The sequence below is a fragment of the Poecilia reticulata genome, linkage group LG10, assembly GCF_000633615.1.
Source record: "Poecilia reticulata strain Guanapo linkage group LG10, Guppy_female_1.0+MT, whole genome shotgun sequence".
Lineage (NCBI taxonomy): Eukaryota > Metazoa > Chordata > Actinopteri > Cyprinodontiformes > Poeciliidae > Poecilia > Poecilia reticulata.
In genome coordinates this window covers 25,378,669-25,399,919 of record NC_024340.1, presented here as the reverse complement: position 1 = coordinate 25,399,919, position 21,251 = coordinate 25,378,669, and the positions used below count along the sequence as shown (strand labels likewise).

The 21,251-nt window shown below is 35.3% G+C and overlaps 2 protein-coding genes and 2 long non-coding RNA genes across 4 annotated transcripts in view; all 4 read right to left on the bottom strand.

The window, feature by feature from the left end:
* The window catches only part of LOC103471284 (uncharacterized), a 4,053-nt gene extending 3,114 nt beyond the window's left edge, over positions 1-939 (bottom strand). Inside the window, exons 1-2 of the long non-coding RNA XR_534619.1 lie at positions 795-939; positions 637-714 (exon numbers count right to left, since the gene is read on the bottom strand). This is a non-coding gene — a long non-coding RNA (uncharacterized LOC103471284). The remainder of the gene's footprint in view (positions 1-636; positions 715-794) is intronic.
* Positions 940-2,278: 1,339 nt separating this feature from the next.
* On the bottom strand, positions 2,279-7,368 carry LOC103471285 (uncharacterized). Its single transcript, XM_008420181.2, has 5 exons — positions 7,352-7,368; positions 5,244-5,421; positions 3,991-4,308; positions 3,229-3,339; positions 2,279-3,121 (listed from the first exon to the last, which is right to left on the bottom strand). The coding sequence occupies exons 2-5, from the start codon at positions 5,290-5,292 to the stop codon at positions 2,997-2,999; spliced, it is 603 nt and encodes a 200-aa protein (XP_008418403.1). The 5' UTR covers positions 5,293-5,421; positions 7,352-7,368; the 3' UTR covers positions 2,279-2,996.
* A 1,488-nt stretch (positions 7,369-8,856) lies between these two features.
* Positions 8,857-10,516, bottom strand: LOC103471286 (uncharacterized). Its single transcript, XR_534620.1, has 2 exons — positions 10,189-10,516; positions 8,857-9,331 (listed from the first exon to the last, which is right to left on the bottom strand). It is a non-coding gene; the product is annotated as an uncharacterized LOC103471286 (long non-coding RNA).
* A 4,842-nt stretch (positions 10,517-15,358) lies between these two features.
* On the bottom strand, positions 15,359-19,833 carry LOC103471287 (uncharacterized). The gene is made up of 6 exons (XM_008420182.2): positions 18,033-19,833; positions 17,221-17,550; positions 16,763-17,020; positions 16,560-16,664; positions 16,298-16,399; positions 15,359-16,204 (listed from the first exon to the last, which is right to left on the bottom strand). Exons 1-6 carry the CDS (start codon positions 18,106-18,108, stop codon positions 16,014-16,016), a joined length of 1,062 nt encoding a protein of 353 aa, XP_008418404.1. The 5' UTR covers positions 18,109-19,833; the 3' UTR covers positions 15,359-16,013.
* Between the last annotated feature and the right edge of the window lie 1,418 nt (positions 19,834-21,251).

Sequence of the window (21,251 nt, the reverse complement as noted above, 5' to 3'; positions counted from 1 at the left end):
CACACACACACACAAAACATATGCCAAGGATGACTGGCACTGATGCAGATAATGCATACCAAGGAAATTGACTTTTTTAAACTACCAATGTAGACAAAAGTGAAACAATAGGAAAAAATTTAAACAAAAACAAACATTAAAGCAGTGGCTTCCAAAGACTTTCTTCTGGGCCCCCCTATAGATTACAATAAAATCCCCCTCAAAAGAGAAAGAAAAAAACAACAGGGCACACACATTGTTCAACCTGACATAAACCTATACACATATTTTGTTTTCAAACTCCACTGAAGTTTTTTTCACTTTTCAGGTTGCAACAGAACAAACTACAAACCATCTTTACAGTGAAACACTTTTGTGTAACTTTTTTATTTTTAGTTCTATACTGTAGAAAAGTATTCTTTGCTGTCAGTGTTATTTCAAACATGTTTAATTTTTTTATTTGTAACAATATTCAACTTTGCTAATGGGATTAAAACATGATTTGGAACCACTGCATTAAAGGTAGGACAATTGAATCCATTAAGGACTTTACTTTCAGCTGTGTTTTTGTTTCTAAAAGTTCGGGCTAGTTTAGAAAATAAGACAAAATAAACAACAATCAATTAGATAATATGTGAAAAAATGTGAACCACTCACCACTACAGACTCCTATCAGGATCAGCTGCAGCTGTATCACAGCTTTCATGTCTCACCCGAGTCGTTTTTGATCAGTGACTGTTAAAAACATAAATGCATGCAACAGCTGATGTATGTCCCGTTAATGATTAGCTTCAGAAGAAAAACTGTGCAAATACCTTTCAGTTAGGGGTGAAATAAGGAAGGAAGTTCAGCAAACCTAAAATAACAATAAAAAGAAGAAAAAGTAAGAAGATTACAGTTTGCTGTAAGTCATTCTCCTACTAGCTCTGTACAGAGTTAAAATGTATCCGATGAAGTCCCGCTTTGATACATGTGTGTTGCTGAAACACACAACCAATGGCAAACAATGCCTCAAGTTACACTGGACACGTCACTGCTACATTTTGTGTCAGTTTTCAAGATAAAAACGCTACAAACCATCTTGCTTTGTGGGTTGTTGTCAGTAGCTTGATTAAGTATGGAGTGAAAATAGTCTCAAAATATCTGTGCGAAAGAAAGCCATTTAACGAGTGAAATTCTGTCTAGTTAACTACAAAGAATCAGAAGAAGTTGTAGAAAAAGAGAATTTAGAAGAGTTTTAGATTTTCAGGAAGCAAGTAACAAACAAAGCTGTCTGTCCAATAAACACTTCACTCTCAACACTAAAGCAAATCAAAAAGAAAGCACAACCACAACTGATGGTCAAGCTATTAGCAGTACTACCTTGTGTAACCCACATAAAATGTGATGCCTCTTTAAGAAACAGAGGTTGGGAAGCTAGGTAGTCTACCTAGCCATAGGAAGTTTAGTTTCCACTGTGTTTAAACCAATCAGATGCAGACTGTCGCTGTGCTCTGCCGAGCACTGAGCTACCTCGTTAGCCTCGTTAGCTCTTATTGGCTACTGGTTTCCTCGAAGTTCATCTTCTTCTCCGTTCAGCTGAAGATAAAGACTAAAATATAATATATTCGTACTTTATTCACGATGAAAGTTCATATTATTGCGGTTAAAGGATGAAAAAATTGCCTTGTTACATTATCTAGTGCCACACGTGTCCGGTCTGAGAGCCACCAAATTGTTGTCCCAAACGTGTCGCATTGAGATGGGTGAGCATATTCTGTCCCTTTCATTTGGGGTTTTATTCTGTTTATCACATTTTTGATGAATAATAGCCTTTATTTTAACTATTTAATTATTCAAATGTAATCGTTTACTGATTTTGGGAAAAATGTAAGGTTAAACATTGTGTTTGAAAAAAATGCTTTTTCAGTTTACAAAAACATAAATTGACATTGCAGTGAGAGAGAACTAAAATATGCAGGATGCCGGCCCTCAAGGACCAACTATCTGCACCCTTGCACTTCGGCTTCTCTGCTCTGAAAGCAGCTAGTTGAGATGAATCAGTGATTCAATCAGGATGTCTACTGGATGCCTGTTTGGAGGGTATAATTGGTATTTTCTTTAAGTGGAAGACAATACAGCAGAACCAGAACCTACTGGAGGGATTATGCATGTTTTTAACCTTTCTAACCTGGGAACACATGAAGTGTTAGAACAGGGAGAGAGATGTCTGGGCTTACCTCCAGGACTAATGCATTTTAGAGGGAACTGCATGGTCATACATTGCATTGGCTAGCATGCAGCGTCACCATAGGAAAGTCTTTATTCTTTGTTGTTAAATAACACTTACACAAGTACAGGGAGAACATTTGAAAAAGAGTAGAAGAATGTCATAAATATAGCATTTATTTTCCCACAGTAGGGAAATTCAAGTCCAATACCAGTATCATATGTAGGTTCACAGAAAACCATGATGGCTATAACACACTGTTCAAGATTTTAAAATAAAATTATTGGAAATAGAAACGAAACATGTTAAACTTATGTTCAAAGGGATGTGCAACTGAGTAGGGACATTTCTTTTTAGTTCAAAAAGTGAATATATTGAGCAATAAAAAGACAATAAACTGTTTACAGTACAATATCTCAGTAACGTAGTATATATTTCTTTACAATACTCTATAGCATACTCATTTTGACTGTCCAAAAATATTTTTGATCATTTTGTGCAAAAGAAACCTAATCAAACCCAAACCTACACAATTTCCCCAATTAGCAAAACTACTCTGAATTTGTCTTGTTTCTAGTATTTTAGGTGACATCAGTGCAGAGCATCAACAAATTAAACTTCACCATGATCAAATACATTTGTGGCAACAGCAGACATTCAGGATTTTTAACTTTAATGGTTTGTAAGTTTTTCTAATGTAAAATCACAATAAAAGGAGATTCCAACTTCTTCACCCGTCTGTCCTCAGAACATTGTACATTATTTGAACTGACATTCAGTTCGTGATGTCGGTTTTAAAGAGCTGAAATCAGCCTGCGGACTTGATCTGGCCGTACTCCACCTCCTCTTCCACTTTTTGCTTAACCGACCTCCTCACTGGATTCTGCACTGTTGTGACAACAGCATAGGTTAAATCGGTAGAATCTTCTGTTTCTGAAAATGAACAGCAAAGGGTCACTTACTTAAAAAAAGCATTCCTACAGTACAATGACAGTTTTCTACAAAAAAGCAAGTATACATTTTTGACATTTGATTTGTACCTTTGCGTTTTTGCTTTTTCCTCCACGCATAGATGACAATTAAACTGATGAAGAAAAGTAAAACAATGCAAATACTTGAAGTGATAAGTCCAATTGTCAATGAGGAACTGCCTGTTTCAGAAATAAAGGCAAAAGGAACCAGGTTAATATAGAAAGAAAGAACAACACATCTGTGAAACTGTTTCAGCATCCTGAACTTTTTGCTGCTCTGAGCCAGAATTCAGTTCTGAAGTCTGATCAATTAAGAATAAACACCCACTTCCTCAATTTAAGCTATGAGTGCTACTAATAAAATATGTCACTTATTAAAGTGTGAACATACAGTATAGATGATAATTTGTTGGACTTGATGTTAAACATAATTATACATAACATTAGGACGTAGGTATGAAATCAAAGAGTTCACTCGGTGTTCACAGGACAAGAACCAAACATGATGAAGAAAACATCAACTTTTAATTTAGTTTTAGTTATTAATTTGGTTGAAATACACAGTTTACTGCTTCATTCTGTATACAATGCTAATTTCTTCTTTTTAATGTCATTTTTCTTTCTGTACATTTAAAACTTTATATAGACACTTTGTGTATAAATACCGGCATGCAAATAAACCTGTCTGACAGAAAAATAAATTAAAACTTAATGTAAGTTCTAGTAGATATCATGGAAAGTATAATTTTACAGAGCTTTAATCAGTTGGATATATTATTCATATCATGTCAATTAAACCAATCTAATTTTATTTTCTTGTAAGGTATTTACCTTGAACAGACAAATGAAGAGTCCGATTTTCTGTCCACTTCCCATTTAAATCAAAGACCCCAAGTTTATATTCACCACTATCGCTGTGTTTCAGGTCGTTTATCCTGAATGTTCCATTATTGGGTATAAAATGAGATCTGTCTTTTATTTCATTTCTAACTGTTACATTTATCCTCCATATTAGTAATATTACATTTTCCTTTCTCAACTCAATTCTAATTCCTGAAGCGTTGTCAGTCAGCCGTAGAAACACAGTTTCTCCCAAAGTCCCATTACATTGAACTGAATCATTTCTGGCATCACAGTGAGCTGGCAAACCTGAAATATAAAAAATAAAAAAACATGTTTTACAATTAAAATTGTCATCTTCCAAACACAGAAAAACTGAAATGAAAACAAGAATGAGTTTTCTGAGACAATAGGTACTCAACCGTACTATTATGTTTTATGTCTGACTGATGACCACAGTCAAAGGTGTCATTTGATTGTTTAGCTTCTTTAACAGTGAGAACACATGTTGCTTATTTGAAAGTTTGCATGAGCTTATATGTACATGCTAAAGGAATTACAAGACATTTTCTAGATTTTTTCCATTTTCCAATCATTTGACTCTTCACTCATATTCTTCATATTTGCATCAGATACATTTTCATAATCTACATTTTCATAGCAGTCAACATTCATAGACAGATAATATATTACACATATCATAGTTACCAAGTCCTTTATAAGTATTTTAATATTGGTTAAGAGAACCATTAAGAGAACCCTGCTTGCATGACTTTCAGGTCATGAAAGCGGGGAAGCATTTTAAACATGCAGGGCAGTGTGCCCTGCATGTTTAAAAGAATCAAAAGAATCAAAGAATCAAAATTCTGTGCCCTATTTCAGAATTTTTATAATCAGTCTTATTTATATTGTTAACATTTTCTAAAAGTCATGTTTGCGGTTGAGAAAACGCCATTAACATATCAACATGTTTCAGTAGTATTGAGGCAACATCGAAGAGTTAACTTGAAAGACAAATGAGGAAGCAAAAGATGTGGAAGATTAAAAAAGCAGAAGATAGAACATGGAAGTTTTTTGTGGTTTTGCTGACTGAACACGTAAGGCTAAGCTGCTTAACAAAACTAAGAATAATGATAAAAGTATTTTAAATGTAGTTTTTACTTTAAAGCCATTTTCTTTGAAGTATTGCCAACACTGTTAATTAACACCCTGATAAAGTAACATGAAGAATATTTTTAACTCACCCTGAGAGACTCCAAGTAACAGCAGCAACAGTCCAACAGCTGCTGCCATCTTTCTTTATTATTCTAGTCTGTTGATTAGCAGCTCTCAGTAATCTTTGACAAGATCGACGTTCAATTGCTTAATAGGACTGAACTCCTGTCACTGACAAGCAACTACATACTGAGAGAATGGAGAGATCTAAAAAGGAAGTGAACATACGCGCTACTTAGACAAAGACGGAAGCTCATGGCATCACCACACAAAAATTGAGCTGTCAGAAAAAAACCACAAAAAATGAATTCTTATATACTCGTATAAAATAATCTTTAAAAAAAATCAAGATGATTAGACGTGATGGTTTTCTAGAAGCAACAGCTGGCACTTGTTTAAATCTCTTTCTTTCTGTTTATTTTTTCTTTTTTTGGCTAATACTTAATCAAAAGTTAATTAAACTTCCATATAATGCTTTCCTCAAATTATTCATGAGTATATTCTTTATGGATTTCTACCAAAGTGGAAAAGAACACCAACAATATATTTTATGCCAGGTTAACTAATTAGTCTCAACAAGAGGAAAATATAAAAGAGGAATAAGGTTTAAAAACGATGTCTAACTAACTGATGTAAAAAATTATTAAAATATTAAGTTTAACCCATGAAGTTTAAATGTTCACTGCATATCAAAAGGTCTTGGCAAAACTAGAGCAGACGTGGAACAAAGAGGCTAAGAGTTGAGCTAATCTAACTGGTGATAAATTTTGTTGCAACTTGCTAAAAATATTAATAGGATTGTATCATCTTAGAGCAGGCACAGTACTACCACAGAAATACAGGAAATAAGTCCGTATTTCTATTTTTATAAGTCCGTATCAACATTTAGCTTGATTATTTTTACACACCAGCTGTGACACTAGCTGTGTGTTTTCAAGTTGGGCTTCTCTAATAAACCAATTGCCGCAGCAATTGTAACTGCTGACCTTTTTTTGTTGTGACGAAGGTAATAACCTTGACTTAATTAACTACTTAGTTTTATAGTTGATATGTTGATAAACTGATATCACAACCAAACAGCCAGGCTGTTGATGTTTCTGATAGCTCACAACACAATTACACCCAAGCATACGACACAGATTTACATATCTTTGATTTGAACAAACAGACTTTGACTGTAGAGCAATCAAAGTGAAACCTCATGAATTAAATTCACACAAAAATATTTCTTGCCAAACCCCCAGAATGAGAACCTGGTTCAGCAAGACAGAATGCAAATCCTCGCAAAATAACTACAGCAAAAACAGCTTGAATAAATGTTACTCAACCTTAGGATTAATCTGTCAATTATCCATCTATTTGGTTCAAAGGTGTCAATTATTTAATTATTTTGAGAAAGGGTGAAAACTTTAACTCACAGGAAGTTCATACTTGTTTTATGCTCTGGACCACTGGATCAGAATTATCATTATACTATCTATAATACCTCAAACAAATAAAACAAACACTCACTGATTTTAAATCAAGATATGATCGACTGATCAAATTGTCTAGTACAATGGACACACAAACACTCATGCCATAAAAAAACCAATCTTAATGCAGAGTGGACATGCTTTTAATACTCTTTTTTTTCTTTGCTGATTCAAAGGAAAGAATTGCCTAATAAGTAGTTGACTGATTTCTTCAGAAGCTTGTTTTTAGAACAGGAATAAATAGGAGTTGAACAACGTAAGCCTTCAATATGCAGCATAGGCATRCCCACCCAGTCAGCTAAAAATCTGAAATTGCAGATTTCAAATTGCAAATTGCAGATTTTCAGATTTTTTTCATGTGCTCCTGTTCAGAGAACAGGAACACATGAATCAGTAGCAGTGATCTGAAACCGGGTTTCGAGGCATGTACGGAGTAAAAAGGGGGCRTGTCGGATGAAGCCCCGCTTCGTCTTGCTGCAAACCACGTGACTGACAACAAACGATGCCTCGCGCTGCATGAGCCGTGCCACTTCATGGGTTATTGCATTTGATCTCGCATCAGAGGAGCAGTGGCGCAACTACACATTATTCAGGTGTATGCGAAAACATAGATCCCCCCCCCGAGGCGACGATACATGAAGGGTAAAACTCGCTACATTTACCTCGTTATGTGCGTGAGGTGAAGGAGCGTAAGGCACGCTGAAGTGTATGGGAAAACATCATCGGCGCATCCAGACGGGGTTTTGGCGCCCCCTCTCGTGCTGCGGCCCTATGCGTTGCATACCCTGCATACCCACTTTTTGCGACACTTCAGAGGAGTATTTGTTTTCAGAAGCGCCCGAAATAAAAGGAACCTTTTCCAACATAGTTCATGTATATTAATGATTTTGATGATGGCACTCATCAATGTAATGTTTACCAGTTTTCTCAATTGTTGATTATGGTATATTTTATGACTTTATATTTGTGTGTTTTTATTATATAAAGCACTTTGAAACTGCATTGTTGCTGAAATGTGCTACACAAATAAACCTGATCGAAAYGGAGCGAGAAGAAACAATTCTGACATCTGGGAATACTTTGAGATGATCAAGATTCTTAAATAAAATTAACCCCATTCACCTCCAAAATTCTCACCTTCTTGAAATTTCCACTATTTCTTTTTTCTGCAAAGATATATCATCCTTGCACAGCAGAAACAGACTTAAAGCTGTTGGAAGAGTAAAATTCTGGCCTGATGAGTAAAAATATAAGGGATCAGAGAGCCAAGAGAAATCCAAGAAAAATAGACTTTTTGAAGAGTTTTAGTTTTACAGGAGGCAAATCAAAACTCAAAGAATATTTTCTGCCCCAACAAGCACTGCACTCTGAATACACTAAAACAAATGTCTATTGTCAAATCAGTCGATGACAAAAGAAAACAGCCACTGACAGTCAACATATACCAGGATTGGCTACAAATAATTTTAAAAAGTAAAAAAAAGATTTGTTAAATAGGATTTAATTGACTCTCGTTACTAAACATGAGTTTGACAAAMACTTTGTGACAATATTGCATTTACATTTTTTTTTTAAGTATGTCTGCCACAGTTTCAACAGCAGATGTCACCAGTGAGACATGAATGAACCACCGAGTAATGAACCTTTGGGCAAAGCAATGGGCTGGAAAGCTTCATTACTTAACCACCTTTAGTCAGACTCTAACCACAGCCATTAGATCAGTACAAGCATTTGCCACCTTGAAATGCCACCAGTGAGGGAGGGCCCTTTATATACTGACATCCAGCTCCGCAGCCAATGAAAAYARAYGCATTGTGTGGTGCATTTATAGCCTATTAGGCACACTGCCACATTTAGGAGCGAGGAAATTTCACGACTGGATTTGTTGCACTGGTGGCATCCTACCACAGTGACATGTTGGAATTCACTGAGCTCCTGAGAGCAACACATTCCTTCATAAATGTTTCTAAAAACAGTCTGCATGCTTAAGTGCTTAATTTTATACCCCTGTGGCCATGGAAGTGATTGTAACGCCTGGTTCTGATCATTTGGATGGGTGAGCAAATACTTTTGTCCATATAGTGTAGCCAATTTGGCTCGTTTTTATTTAAATAAAAGAAAGRAGTTGTTAATCATTGTAACAAAAAGAAACATAAACTCAAAAATGTATTTGTAAACTATCAAATACATTTGAACTATCAATTTATTTTTATCAGGTAAACATCTTTCAATAAATTGTACATTATTACAGCTTAGCTTAGCAAACTCAAAATGTGAACAAACATGAAAAATTTACATTTAAGTCAACAGGACAATTTTATATTAAATGTCAGGGCAAATACATTAAAGATGTTAAAATAGAGCAGTTATTTTTATCCATACCTTTTCTCTGACATYTACACTGAGCTTCTGAAATCTTCACACATTACAGAAGACACCTACAAAGGGTAGCAGTTAAATATCGGGMAMATTTCTTTGTTCAATAACTTGAAAKTCCTCTGCATTCTCGTTTCTTTGTGGTGTGATGAACATTTTCTTATATTTTGTCTCCTTCCATTTGAAATAGAGGCCAATCCCACCACATATAAGAACGGCTGCAGCAAACATCAAACCACATGTGAGCAGAGAAGTATCTGTTGAGACTTGAGAAACAAGAACCAAGAGTTATGTTAGCATCAATACAGTACAGTAAAAACACAACATGAAGTTCAATCTTCGTCTAATAAGACCAGAGAACCTTATTTCTCATAATCTGGGAGCTTCCATGTGTTTTATTGCAATTGTCTYAATTAGGGTCAGAAGAAATGAACWGCATGTGAGTTAATTATGGGTGSCACAGCAAAGAGACTGAATATTTACTACTATGTGATATTTCAGATTTTCTTTTTTAATAAATTTACAAAAAATTCTATATTTCTGTTTTCTTCTGCCAAGACGGGATGCTGAGTGTACATTAATGAGAAATATTTACGTTTTTGATTTTTAGAAAATGGCTGCAATTAAAGAGAGAATGATGCATTTAAAGGGATCTGAATACTTTTTTCCCCACTGTAGGTGATAATTTGTTGGAATTGATGTTAAAGTTAATTATATATCACATTAGGAAGAAGATATGAAATCTAAGAGCTGTTCACTCCGTGTTCACAGGACAAGAACCAAACATGAGCAGGCAGCTATTAGTTTAGTCTTTCCAGTTCTTAGCTGTTACTTTGAAATCTGCAGTTTACCGTTTCATTCTTTATACAATACTAATTTCTTCTTTGTAATGTAATTTTTCTTTCTGTGCATATAAAACTTTCTATAGACTACTTTGTGTCAATTTGTTTATAAATGCTGGCATGCAAATAAACTTAACTGCCTGACAGAAATAAAAAATTAAAACTTAATATAAATTCTAATAGAATTAATAAAAAGCACAGAGCTTTGAATCAGATAGATATATTATGCATATTATTTTTCATTACCACAAACTGATTTTATTTTCTTGTAAAGTATTTACCTTGAACAGGCTCCTCAATTACCAAATGAAGAATCCGATTTTCTGTAAACCTCCCAACTGAATCAAAGACTGTAAAGTTATATTCACCACTGTCGCTGTGTTTCAGGTCGTTTATCCTGAATGTTCCATTATTGGGTATAAAATCGGATCTGTCTTTTATTTTATTTGCAACTGTTCTATTTATCCTCCATTGTAGTAATATTACATTTTCCTTTCTCAACTCAATTCTAATTCCTGAAGCGTTGTCAGTCAGCCGTAGAAACACAGTTTCTCCCAAAGTCCCATTACATTGAGCTGAATCATTTCTGGCATCACAGTGAACTGACAAACCTGAAATATAAAAAATAAAAAAAACATTTTTTACAATTAAAATTGTCATCTTCCAAACATAGAAAAACTGAAATGAAAAYAGAAGAAYGAKTTTTCTGAAACGATACATACCCGTAATATTTTAACTCAGTAAAAGGTGTTGCCATGATTGTTCTTTCATAAAAGTGAGAACACATGGTGTTTGAAAGCTAGTATCAGTTTATCTGTACATRATACATAAATTATAACAGATTTTCTATTTTGATTTTTTCCAATAAATTGATTCTTTAGTCACGTTTTTCATATTTATATCAGATAACCATACATTTTCATAATCTAYATTTTCATAGCAACATTTATAGATGGATATTATATTACATATACCATGGTCTTCAAGTAATTTAAAAGTACTTTAATACTGTGATTTAGCCTTGATTTTCAGGTCATGCAAGCAGGAAAATATATTAAACATATAGGGCAGTGTGGCCAGAAAATCMTGACTGGGAAACACATATGTAGACAATAACATAGGATTTCTGTGTTTYAAAAATTCTATAATTAGTCTTATTTCTATTGTTATAATGTTTAAAAAGTAAAGTTTATGTTTGAGAAAACTCCATTTAAAACTAGTAGCTACTAAGAATATGTCGACATGTTTCAGAAATGTTGCCACTCGAAGAGTTAACTTGAAAGACAAAGACATGAGGAAGAAGATGTGCAAGCTTTGAGAGAACATATAAGCTTTTTGTGGTTTTGCTGCTCTAACTATATATGTAAACCTAAGCTGTTCAACAAGAATAGCGATAAAGCATTTTTAATGTAGTTTTTACTTTAATGCCATTTTATTTGAATTACTGCCCACACTGCACCTAAAGCTCTGATAAAACCCTGATAAAGTAACATGAAGAATATTTTTAACTCACCCTGAGAGACTCCAAGTAACAGCAGCAACAGTCCARCAGCTGCTGCCATCTTTYTTTATTRTTCTAGTCTGTTGATTAGCCGCTCTCAGYAATCTTTGACAAGATYGACRTTYAWTTGCTTARKAGGACTGAACTCCTGTCACTGACAAGCAACTACATACTGAGAGAATGGAGAGATCTAAAAAGGAAGTGAACATATAGGCTATTTAGACAAAGACGGAAGCTCACAAAATTCCCACGCAAACACTATRACATCGGTATTAGAAGAACTAAGTAGGCAAAAAAAAAAAAACCCACAAAGAGGAACTTCATTATAATGCTCTCCTCAAAATTATTYTCCTCAAAGTATATACTTTATGGATTTTGTCACTTTGGTAGAAAAGAAAACCAAACATGTATTTCATGCCAGCCTTACCAACTAGTCTCAGCTAGAGGAACAAATGAGGGGAATRAGGTTTAGAAACAATGTTTAACTTACTGTGAAAAAGTATTGAAATATTAAGTTTAACMCATGAAGTATAAAWGTTCACTGCATATCAAAAGGTCTTGGCAAAACTAGAGCAGACGTGGAACAAAGAGGCAAAGAGTTGAGCTAATCTAACTGGTGATAGATTTTGTTGCAACTTGCTAAAAATATTCATAGGATTGTATCAWCTTAGAGCAGRCACAGTWCTACCACAGAAATACAGGAAATAAGTCAGTGATCAATATTTAGCTTGATTATTTTTACACATCAGTGGTGAGCTGTGTATKTTCAAGTTGGGCTTCTCTACTAAACCAATTCCCACAGCAATTGTAACTTGACCTTTTTTYGCTGTGACGAAATAATCTTAATTTAACAAAGTTAACTACTTATTTTATAGCTCATGTGTAGTAAACTGACATCATAACCAAACAGCMAGGYTGTTGATGTTTCTGATAGCTCACAACACRATTACACCCAARCATACGACACACAAACAGACTTTGACTGTAGAGCAATCAAAGTGAAACCTCATGGATTAAATCCACACAAAATATTTCCTGCCAAACCCCCAGAATGAGAACCTGGTTCAGCAAGACATACTACAAATCCTCGCAAAATAACTGCAGCAAAAACAACTTGAAGAAATGTTATTCAACATTAGGATGAATCTGTCAATTATCCATCTTATGTGGTTCAAAGGTGTAAATGATTTGATTTGAGAAAGGGTAAAAACTATAACTAGTTTTGTGCTCTAGAACTCCTGAAACTAAGATAGTTATCATTATGCTATTGAATAAATAAATAAAATACTCGCTGTTTTTAAATCAAATTATGATTGACTGATCAAAATGTCTAGTGGTTGTTTAATTTTAACAGTGAATGTATTCAGCTGCTGTCATGAAAGTGTTTTTATTCATTGGCATTTAATTATTAATGCTTTTATTTATGGAAATACTTGAAACCTTCTCTGTATACCTGAAACACATTGATGTTTCTTAAGTTGATCAGAGAAACATTTATATCTAACCTCCTTTAGTCAGAATCTAACCACAACCATTAGATCAGTACAAGTGTTACATCCATTTGTCAACAAACCTGCAGACATCTCCAAAACAACAAGTGCTGATTAACATAAAGGCTGTAATTGAAGTCTACATTGTTGCAATTAATATGACCACTTAATATTCATAATGAAAATTTACAAATCAATGAATCAATACATGCTATGTCATCTCTGGCCTCATGGAGGCGTGTTAGCCGTATCGGAGCACACAGAGACGAGAATAAGTGTGTTTGTCTCTATTGGCCAGCAGAGGGAAACCTTGCTCCAACATGTGTTTTGTTTTWGGCCAAACATTATGAGAAAATTWGTTTTTAGGCTGATTTTTTTTCTAACAAAAAGTCAAAACAAAACATTTGACAGTTTGGAGTTCATAACAGATTCTAATGTTTATTGTTTCAAACATCTTGGTTCAATCAGTGATGGATGACGTGTAAAAACTAGCCTGTAGGGAGCCCAGTGCCTCTCTCCAGCGATCACTGGGTGAGAGGCAGGGTACACCAGTACTTTCTTTGTCTTTCTTTGTCAATTTGAATATTCTTCAGGTATTTGGTCAAGTGTTTCAAAAACATCTTCATAATGTGCAGGTAGTTCAAAATAAAGCTGCAGGACTTGGATCTCATTTTACAATGACTGTAAAGTTTATGCATCAATCCCCATCGTGGGTGAAAGTCTGCRACAGATTAACATGCAGTCTTCTTCTTTCCTTACACAAAATATGGACGTCACATAAATCATTTAGCCTTTCCTCACAGAGGTTACCCACCTACAATAGATGTGCTTTTAATACTAAACAAGCCTCTATTGTTACTTTGATATTGCCTCTGCCTCAAACTGACACTCAAAAAGAACATCTGTGTACAGAACAATTTCTCACTGGAACATGCTGCCATTTGTAACTACATTATTGCTGAATACTAAAAAAATGTCTTAACGATCTATAATAGATAATGAATGAAGATTGCTGCTGTTTTGTGTTTTGATCTTGTTTTTGTGTCCTTTTGTAATGATTGTAAAATGTCACAGTTGTTGAGATGGTTGATTTTAATTTTTGTGTTTTTATTTTGTTCATGTTAAGGTATTCTATTTTGTCTTTTGTGTAATGTTTGCAAAAGCATGATTTTATTGTATTGTTTGTGATTTTGATCCCATAAAGAATAGTCTCTACTAGAGTAGAGACTAATTTGGATGCTGAAATAAATTGATGGGGCAATGGTGGTGACGGAGGGTGGCTGCTGGTTTGATTCCTGTTCCACCAATTGTGCCCTTTGAGATCTCAATTACTTAAAAAGGACATTATATCTAAAATTATTTTTATTATTATTATTATAAATAATGACAGGCTGTCAGTCCATCATAGTGCAACACAAAGACACACAACCATTCATGCACGTACTCATACTTAAGGGCAAGCATTTCAGATCAGGGGTCAACATCTCCAACTAGAGCTACTGTAGCTTTTACATGTAACCCTGCTCCTGATTTGCCAAATTAGTTTCCAGTAATTTGGCAGACTTGAATGGATGCTGAAGAGGTCATTCAAATATTTATTGCCAACTATATCAGTTGGTCAGTGTTTACTTTCTCCTCAGATCCTTTCATGTTCACTTGCCTTCCTAGTTTCCTCTCACAGCTGCTCATTGTTTGTATGTTACCTTACCATATTACATGTTGTCCCCCAGTTACTGAAGTACTTTACCCACCTTAAACAAAAATACTTAGGTTGTAGAGAAGTAATTTATTTATATATTTATACTTGTCAAAGGTTAGGTTCCTATTTAGTAATGTCTTTTCCTGAGTCAGCATGACAAATTAAAATAGAGTTTTAAAAATGGGCCTTGTCAGTTCATCAGCTTTCTACTTCCTTTGCATGCTCAAGAGTTACACAAGGCCTGTACTCAACACTACTGTCACTGTCACTGTCACTGTGTGATAAGCAGTATCCATTACAGACGGGCCCATTGCAAGACCGGCAGAGACACAAACAAGTCATGAAAACTTCTTGTAAAAATCATCGAGTTCATGAAAGCCAAGCATTTTGAAAACATAACTTTTTGACAATTGTTATATAACAAGCTTAATGAGTTTTTTTTACATTTCAGTATTTCAAACTCGTAACATTAAAACACATTGTTACAAACTTGCATCCATGTCTGTGCCTGCTTTTCATGCAGGGTTGGGTAGAAGGTGTGGTAGATCCCAGACAGGTTTCCAATATATTTCAGAGCAGCACAAATATAAATGCAGCAAAAATCATTCATGCACACACACATGCGCCCCCCCAACACACACACGTTAAGGTTTTTTTGAGAGACCAACTAACCTATCTGACATTTTTTTGGCAAATAACACTTGAAGACACCTCACTGTCGTGTTTGTTGAAGACCCAAAAGACAGCAGGACAAAGGAATGTGAATGGCTTAGTGGAAGTTTAATGAAAAAAAAAAAAGAAAAACCTTACATAACATGAGAAAACCAAACAGGTGCATAGCAACAGGAAATGATGGGAAGAGATAGAGTTAAATACTGAGGCATATGATTACCAGAGTGAAATGAGTCTGATAGCAGAATCAGTCAGCCGTGACAGTAACATGCTGAGGAAGCTGAAGCAAAAGGTGACAATAAAGTTCAGATACTGGAGAAACAGGACTTAAATTTAAGCAGGAACTGAACTCTACATAAATATAATTAAAGACCACAAGTCAGAGCTGAAAATAAATCCAGGCACAGAACAAAAAAGCACGAGTGATCTTAAAACTAATGGATGCACGTAATAAAGAAAGCAAATGAAACAGAGCAGTAGCAAAGTTCCTTAGTTATTCATGTTTGTTGCATTCATAGTTCTAAAAAGATTTGTTTCACAGTAACCAATAACGGGAAGAGAGATGAGGAACAAAACATTTTAATGCATAAGACAGCACACAAATATGCATAAACACTGAGAATCAGACAGCAAACCTTCAAATATGGATGGATGGATGGTTAGAGATTGCTTCCCATTCTCCTTGTTTATGTTGTCGTTTTGCAGTCACTGTAAACTTCCTAAACTCCTTACATAGGTTTTTTTTCAGAGGTTTGCGTAGATACTGTCATCCACATTTCCATACACACTGTTGTCCATATTTCCATATGTCACATCATCAAACCGCCGAGGTTGCTTTTTAACTTTGCCGTACTCCACTGGGGTATCTCTGCTCAGCTCCTGTCGCCTCCTCGCCTGATCAGCACTGGTCTGATTTTGGTCATAATTATTTTCTTCTGAAGAAGAGCAGCAAGGAGAGGAACAAGATAAACATAATTATAAGCTTCATGTTTGCTTATGAGAACTTAGCAAATTCAGATAAATGGTACCTTTGTAGTTTGGCTTTTTCCTCTTCACACAGAAAATTCCTATACTGACAACTAGGATGATTAACAGAGCTCCAAGTGCACCAGTTATTATTGGCAATAGCGCTGTTTAAAAGTGAAGAAAGAAAAAAGATTTTTAAGAAAGGTAATCATAAATATTTCTAATTAAAGAAACAAATACATTATTAAATTCTCTACAACAGAGGTTTTCACTTCATTAAATACCAACATAGACTCAGTTGTGTTTCTAAATCTGCCATCTTACCCATAACATTATGTGTCTCTGGTAAAGGTTCAACACACAGAGTGTTATTTTCTTTAAACACCCACTTAGATATGTGTACACCATTTGAAGTGCAGTTCACAAAGTCTGTATTCAAAAAGAAGCAAACAAAAAATATTATTTACATGGTGATCAGAGTTATTAGTTTTAAATAATCTATTTTTGTCCAGGAATTTCCCACTCACGACAGATAGATGTGATTTTCTCTTTGAGAAGAGAACTGACGTTAGTCCTGACTGAGCAAACCAGGCGACCTGCAATGTTTGGTCTCAGGACGATGGTGTTAGACTCAGCATTTCCAGAGAGGAGCTCACGGCTTGATGGTTTATTTTCATTTAGAGTCCAGCTGTATTGAGGATTGTTCCCTCCTTCAGAGAGACAGGACACATTCACCTGTCCTTGGGACAAACACTCAGCGAACAGCTGGACAGAGGTCACAGGAGCTGAAGGAGAAATTACAACCAATTTAGAAAATATTTAATTTGCAATGAAGAGCAGAAAAGGCATTAGTGGTAGAATCAAGCTCCCTGTTGAATGAGGGATACAGTATGTGTCTCAGTAAAATATAAGAATGAAATATGTTTTTAAAACTATTGGATAAGTTCTTATGACTTTATTTAGCTGTAGAAAAAACTTGACTCACCTTCAAGAGACAAATTAAATGTTCGATGTTCTTTTATCTTTCCATCAGAATCAAAGATTTCCAGAACATATTTACCACTATGAGTCATCTTGAGATTTCTGATACTAAATGTACCATTAGTAGGAATCAAGTGATATTCGTTTGAAATGGGATCCAAAAGAACTTCATTCTTTCTTATCTTGAGGATTATTGACGCTGTATGTTTTATTTGATAACTCTGCGATTCTGAGACGCTGTCCACCAGTTTGACACACACAGTTCCTCCCAGAGGTCCAAAACACAGAGTTCCATTCTGTCTGCCATCACAGCAAGTTTCTACTCCAGCAGAGGCTTAAAAGACAAAAAGGCAAAATAATAGTTATGCTTTTGTTCTTACTTAAAGAGCCGATTGCTTGTTTTTGTATTCAAATAAGCATCACTTCCTGCTTCCTGAAACCTTTGCCTTACTCTATGTCACATTCCTGTTTCTTATTTGTTTTCTTCATTTAGGTGTAGTTTCCTTAAACAGAACAACTCACTCAGTTAATTCCTTTATATGGAAAAAAAACAATTATAGGACCAATCTTGTGCTTTTTTCAAAGGAGTTGTGATACTCAACTGAAACAGACAATGCTACAAAACTTTTCTATGAAGTATTAAAAATACCACCAAGCCAAACATGTATTATGTGTTACACTTAGTGTTATCAAGACAGTCTTACTTTCTATCCATAGACATTCACACTCTTAAATAATGTTCCCATCTGTATCAGACTGAAGTCAAATGAAACGCAGCATTTTAAAACTGCCATAAAAAACAAAATACTAACTCACCATATGACATGCAAAGTAGCAACACCAGTAATCCAGCAACAGCCTCAATGACTGTAGAGCAGTTTCCAGGCCCCATTGTTCAACAGTGAACTGTGTAAAATGTCGTGTTACGAATGAGCCTGAGAAAAAAAAGATGCTTGTACTGACATGAAAAAAGGAAGTGATGATAACTTGGTCACCTCTAGACTAAAAGACGGAACACCTTCCTCCAACCAGGTTGTATTACTTTTTAGTGGTAAAAACCAAAAATTTAATTTCTATTTTGTAATGACAGAAAAGCATCACCATATAAACTTTAATTTGTTAGTGTAACACAAATTAGCACTTACTTGGGATCAGTGACCGTAACAGAGGGGAAAAACAAGTGGTTTTTAAGACTTTTTATAAATACAATTCTGGAACATGTGCCATATGTGTATTTGATGATGATGAAATTAAAAACTGGTTAACTTGGCAAGAGCAATACACAAACCTGCTTTCTAAATGAAGCACAGGCAGGAGAGACTCTAGAGACCAAACAGATGGTGGATAAGGATTAGGTTATCTGTATGACACATTGCAACATACAAAAAGTATAAAAGTCAATCATTCTCACGGTTTTAAGATTGTAACGTTTTTTTTAGTTTTTTTTTTTTAGTTTAAATAAAAGTAACTTGCAGGGAACGTTTAAACGTTCCCTGCAATGTTTAAACAACACAGTTTGTGACTGTTTGTTGTGATCTGGATGGTTCTTCAAACTACTTGCACTGACTGCAATTAAACCATATAAATTATTATTAGAAATTGATGCTTGTTGGGTGTTTTTTATGGAAATGAAGGAAGCGTGGGCAACTTATTTTTGTTCCTCAAAACTGCAGAGACCAGTAAAAGTTCAATCTTAAATGCAACACTTAGACAGAAAACCTCCCAAAAATGCTCTGCAAGGCAGGAAACCCAAAGGGCATTTAAAAGCAAAGAGTTTTTAGTACATCTAACAAAGTTATGTCCTGCTCTGTTCAAAAAGTGAGCAGAAACAACATAACAGAATTGCAACACTTTAGAGGTGCTATAAAAAAAAGCATTGAGAGAGCATTTGGGTAAGAATGTGTAAGTATCTTTTTACTTGTTTGCTGTCTTGTGCGTCTTGCCTGTCAGTAACTACCTAGACAGGCAACTACTGCCTGAAGTGCCTGTCCGTCCAGGATGTATGCTCTAGGACAGCTGGCAAAGTTACCTTAACCAGCAGATCCCTGAAAAGGATAAGTGGGAACAGGAAGTGAGCGAGAGAGAGAAAACTCAAAGGTTTGCACTGAATACCATCTTTTTCTTTGGGTCTAACCAGCTATTTCCTTTTCTTACAAGGTGTTCTCTTTCAAATCTCACTTTGTGTCTAACTATGACTAATACTTTATGAAGCAACCAATCATGCAAGAGCTACGACAATCAAGTCTGTGAGTGACAGCCCCTTTACAGGTCTGGGATGGTATAAAGTTACTTTTGTAATTTTTTCTACCTTTTTCTTTTTTACTGAAAAAAGGTTTTCACACATTTAAATTGATGGCTTACAAATACGTTGATTTGAGCAGTACACAAAAATCCGTGTAGGACGGCGAAGTCCTAGCGCAAACATTTGTGTGACTGGTGGACGAAGCCTGGTGCTGCAAGGTTGGAGACCTTGTCCTGTTAGGCGACGGGGCCTGGATAACCCGTGTTAAACGGACAGCGGAGTCTGGCGACCACAGGCGCTTAAATTGCGTAACAAAAGTATGTTTTTATCTTTTTTAATCTTTTTTCTTTTTCAAAATCTCTTTCTCTTTCTTAATGTTTATTCAATGTCACATGCTGTTTTTATTTTTTCTTTAATTAGTAAAGCACCTTGAAATGCCTTGCTGCTGAAATGTGCTATACAAATAAAATTTGATTGATTGATTGATTGATTGATTGATTGATTGATTGATTGATTGATTGATTGATTGATTGATTGATTGATTGATTGATTGATTGATTGATTGNTGCAGTGTAAAAACTTTAAACTTTGGGGAAAACTGAAAGATAAATATGAGCAGTAGCCTCACGTGGGCCTGTTTAGTCCCTGTCACATATTCTTAGGAAATAAATTTACAGATGAGGAACTTTTACTGAAATGTATCACACTAGCAGGTGTTACAGAAAGGTATCTATAGAGTTTAAAATTTAAGTGACTGTTTTCGGAACGGATGAAGGAAATTACAAACTTAGTCAGTACTGACTAGTCGTGCTACCTTAAATATTTACAGTAAAACAGTTAAACTGTTGTTTTCATTCAGAGGTTCCTACCCACTCTTATGCAGGGACACACACACACACGCGCGCACACACACACGCGCACACACACAAATACTTTACTGTGCTGGACAGAGGTCAGTCCTTCTTACCATGCTATAAGTCTGCTGTTCAACAACACCAAATAACGCACCGTAAGCTAAATATTTGCAGTAAAACAGTTAAACTGTTGTTTTCCTTCATAGGTATCCCTCATACCTAGCTATAAGTCTGTTGTCTAACACCAAATAATGCACTGTAAGTTATTGTCAGAAGGAATGTCTGACATATCCTGTGGGTTTCTCATGCTTGAGGACACACACGCACACACACACATGCAGCAAGGCTCTCCTGCCCCATTCTTTCATGACAGATACACACGCAGCATGACATTCTGTTTAAAACCTGAGATAGTTACATTATGCCTAATCTAATTCAACATGGTTTAGAATATAGTATATTTATTTATTCACTTACAAGTAAATGATTCCTATTGGTTAATTCAAAGAGTTCGGGAGGAGTTAACAGCGAGCAGATGGTCACAAAGAGAGGTCGGGAGGTCACAACAACACCAAATAATGCAGCGTAAGCTAAATATTGCAGTAAAACAGTTAAACTGTTGTTGTCCTTCAGAGGGTTCTACCCGCTCTTATGCAGGTACAAATACTTTGGTGTGCTGGACAGAGGTCTGTCCCTCTTACCAGACTTTAAGTCTGTTGTCTAACACCAAATAACGCACCGCAAGCTAAATATTGTAGTAAAACAGTTAAACTGTTGTTTTCCTTCAGAGGTAGTCTAACATCAAATAATGCACTGTAAGTTATTGTCAGAAGGAATGTCTGACGTATCCTGTGGGTTTCTCATGCTTGAGGACACACACGCACATGCAGCAAGACTCCCCGGCCCCATTCTTTAATGACAGATACACACGCACGCACA

Bases quoted from the DNA above. Each gene is read 5' to 3' on its own strand.
- LOC103471285 (XM_008420181.2), bottom strand. From the start codon at position 5,292: ATGGCAGCAGCTGTTGGACTGTTGCTGCTGTTACTTGGAGTCTCTCAG. The intron at 3,340-3,990 runs GTAAATACCTTA...TTTCTGAAACAG, and splicing joins TCTTCATTTGTCTGTTCAAG to GCAGTTCCTCATTGACAATT. The intron at 3,122-3,228 runs GTACAAATCAAA...GTTCATTTTCAG, and splicing joins GAAAAAGCAAAAACGCAAAG to AAACAGAAGATTCTACCGAT.
- LOC103471287 (XM_008420182.2), bottom strand. From the start codon at position 18,108: ATGGGGCCTGGAAACTGCTCTACAGTCATTGAGGCTGTTGCTGGATTA. The intron at 17,021-17,220 runs GTGAGTCAAGTT...TTTCTCCTTCAG, and splicing joins ATTTAATTTGTCTCTTGAAG to CTCCTGTGACCTCTGTCCAG. The intron at 16,205-16,297 runs GTACCATTTATC...GCTCTTCTTCAG, and splicing joins GAAAAAGCCAAACTACAAAG to AAGAAAATAATTATGACCAA.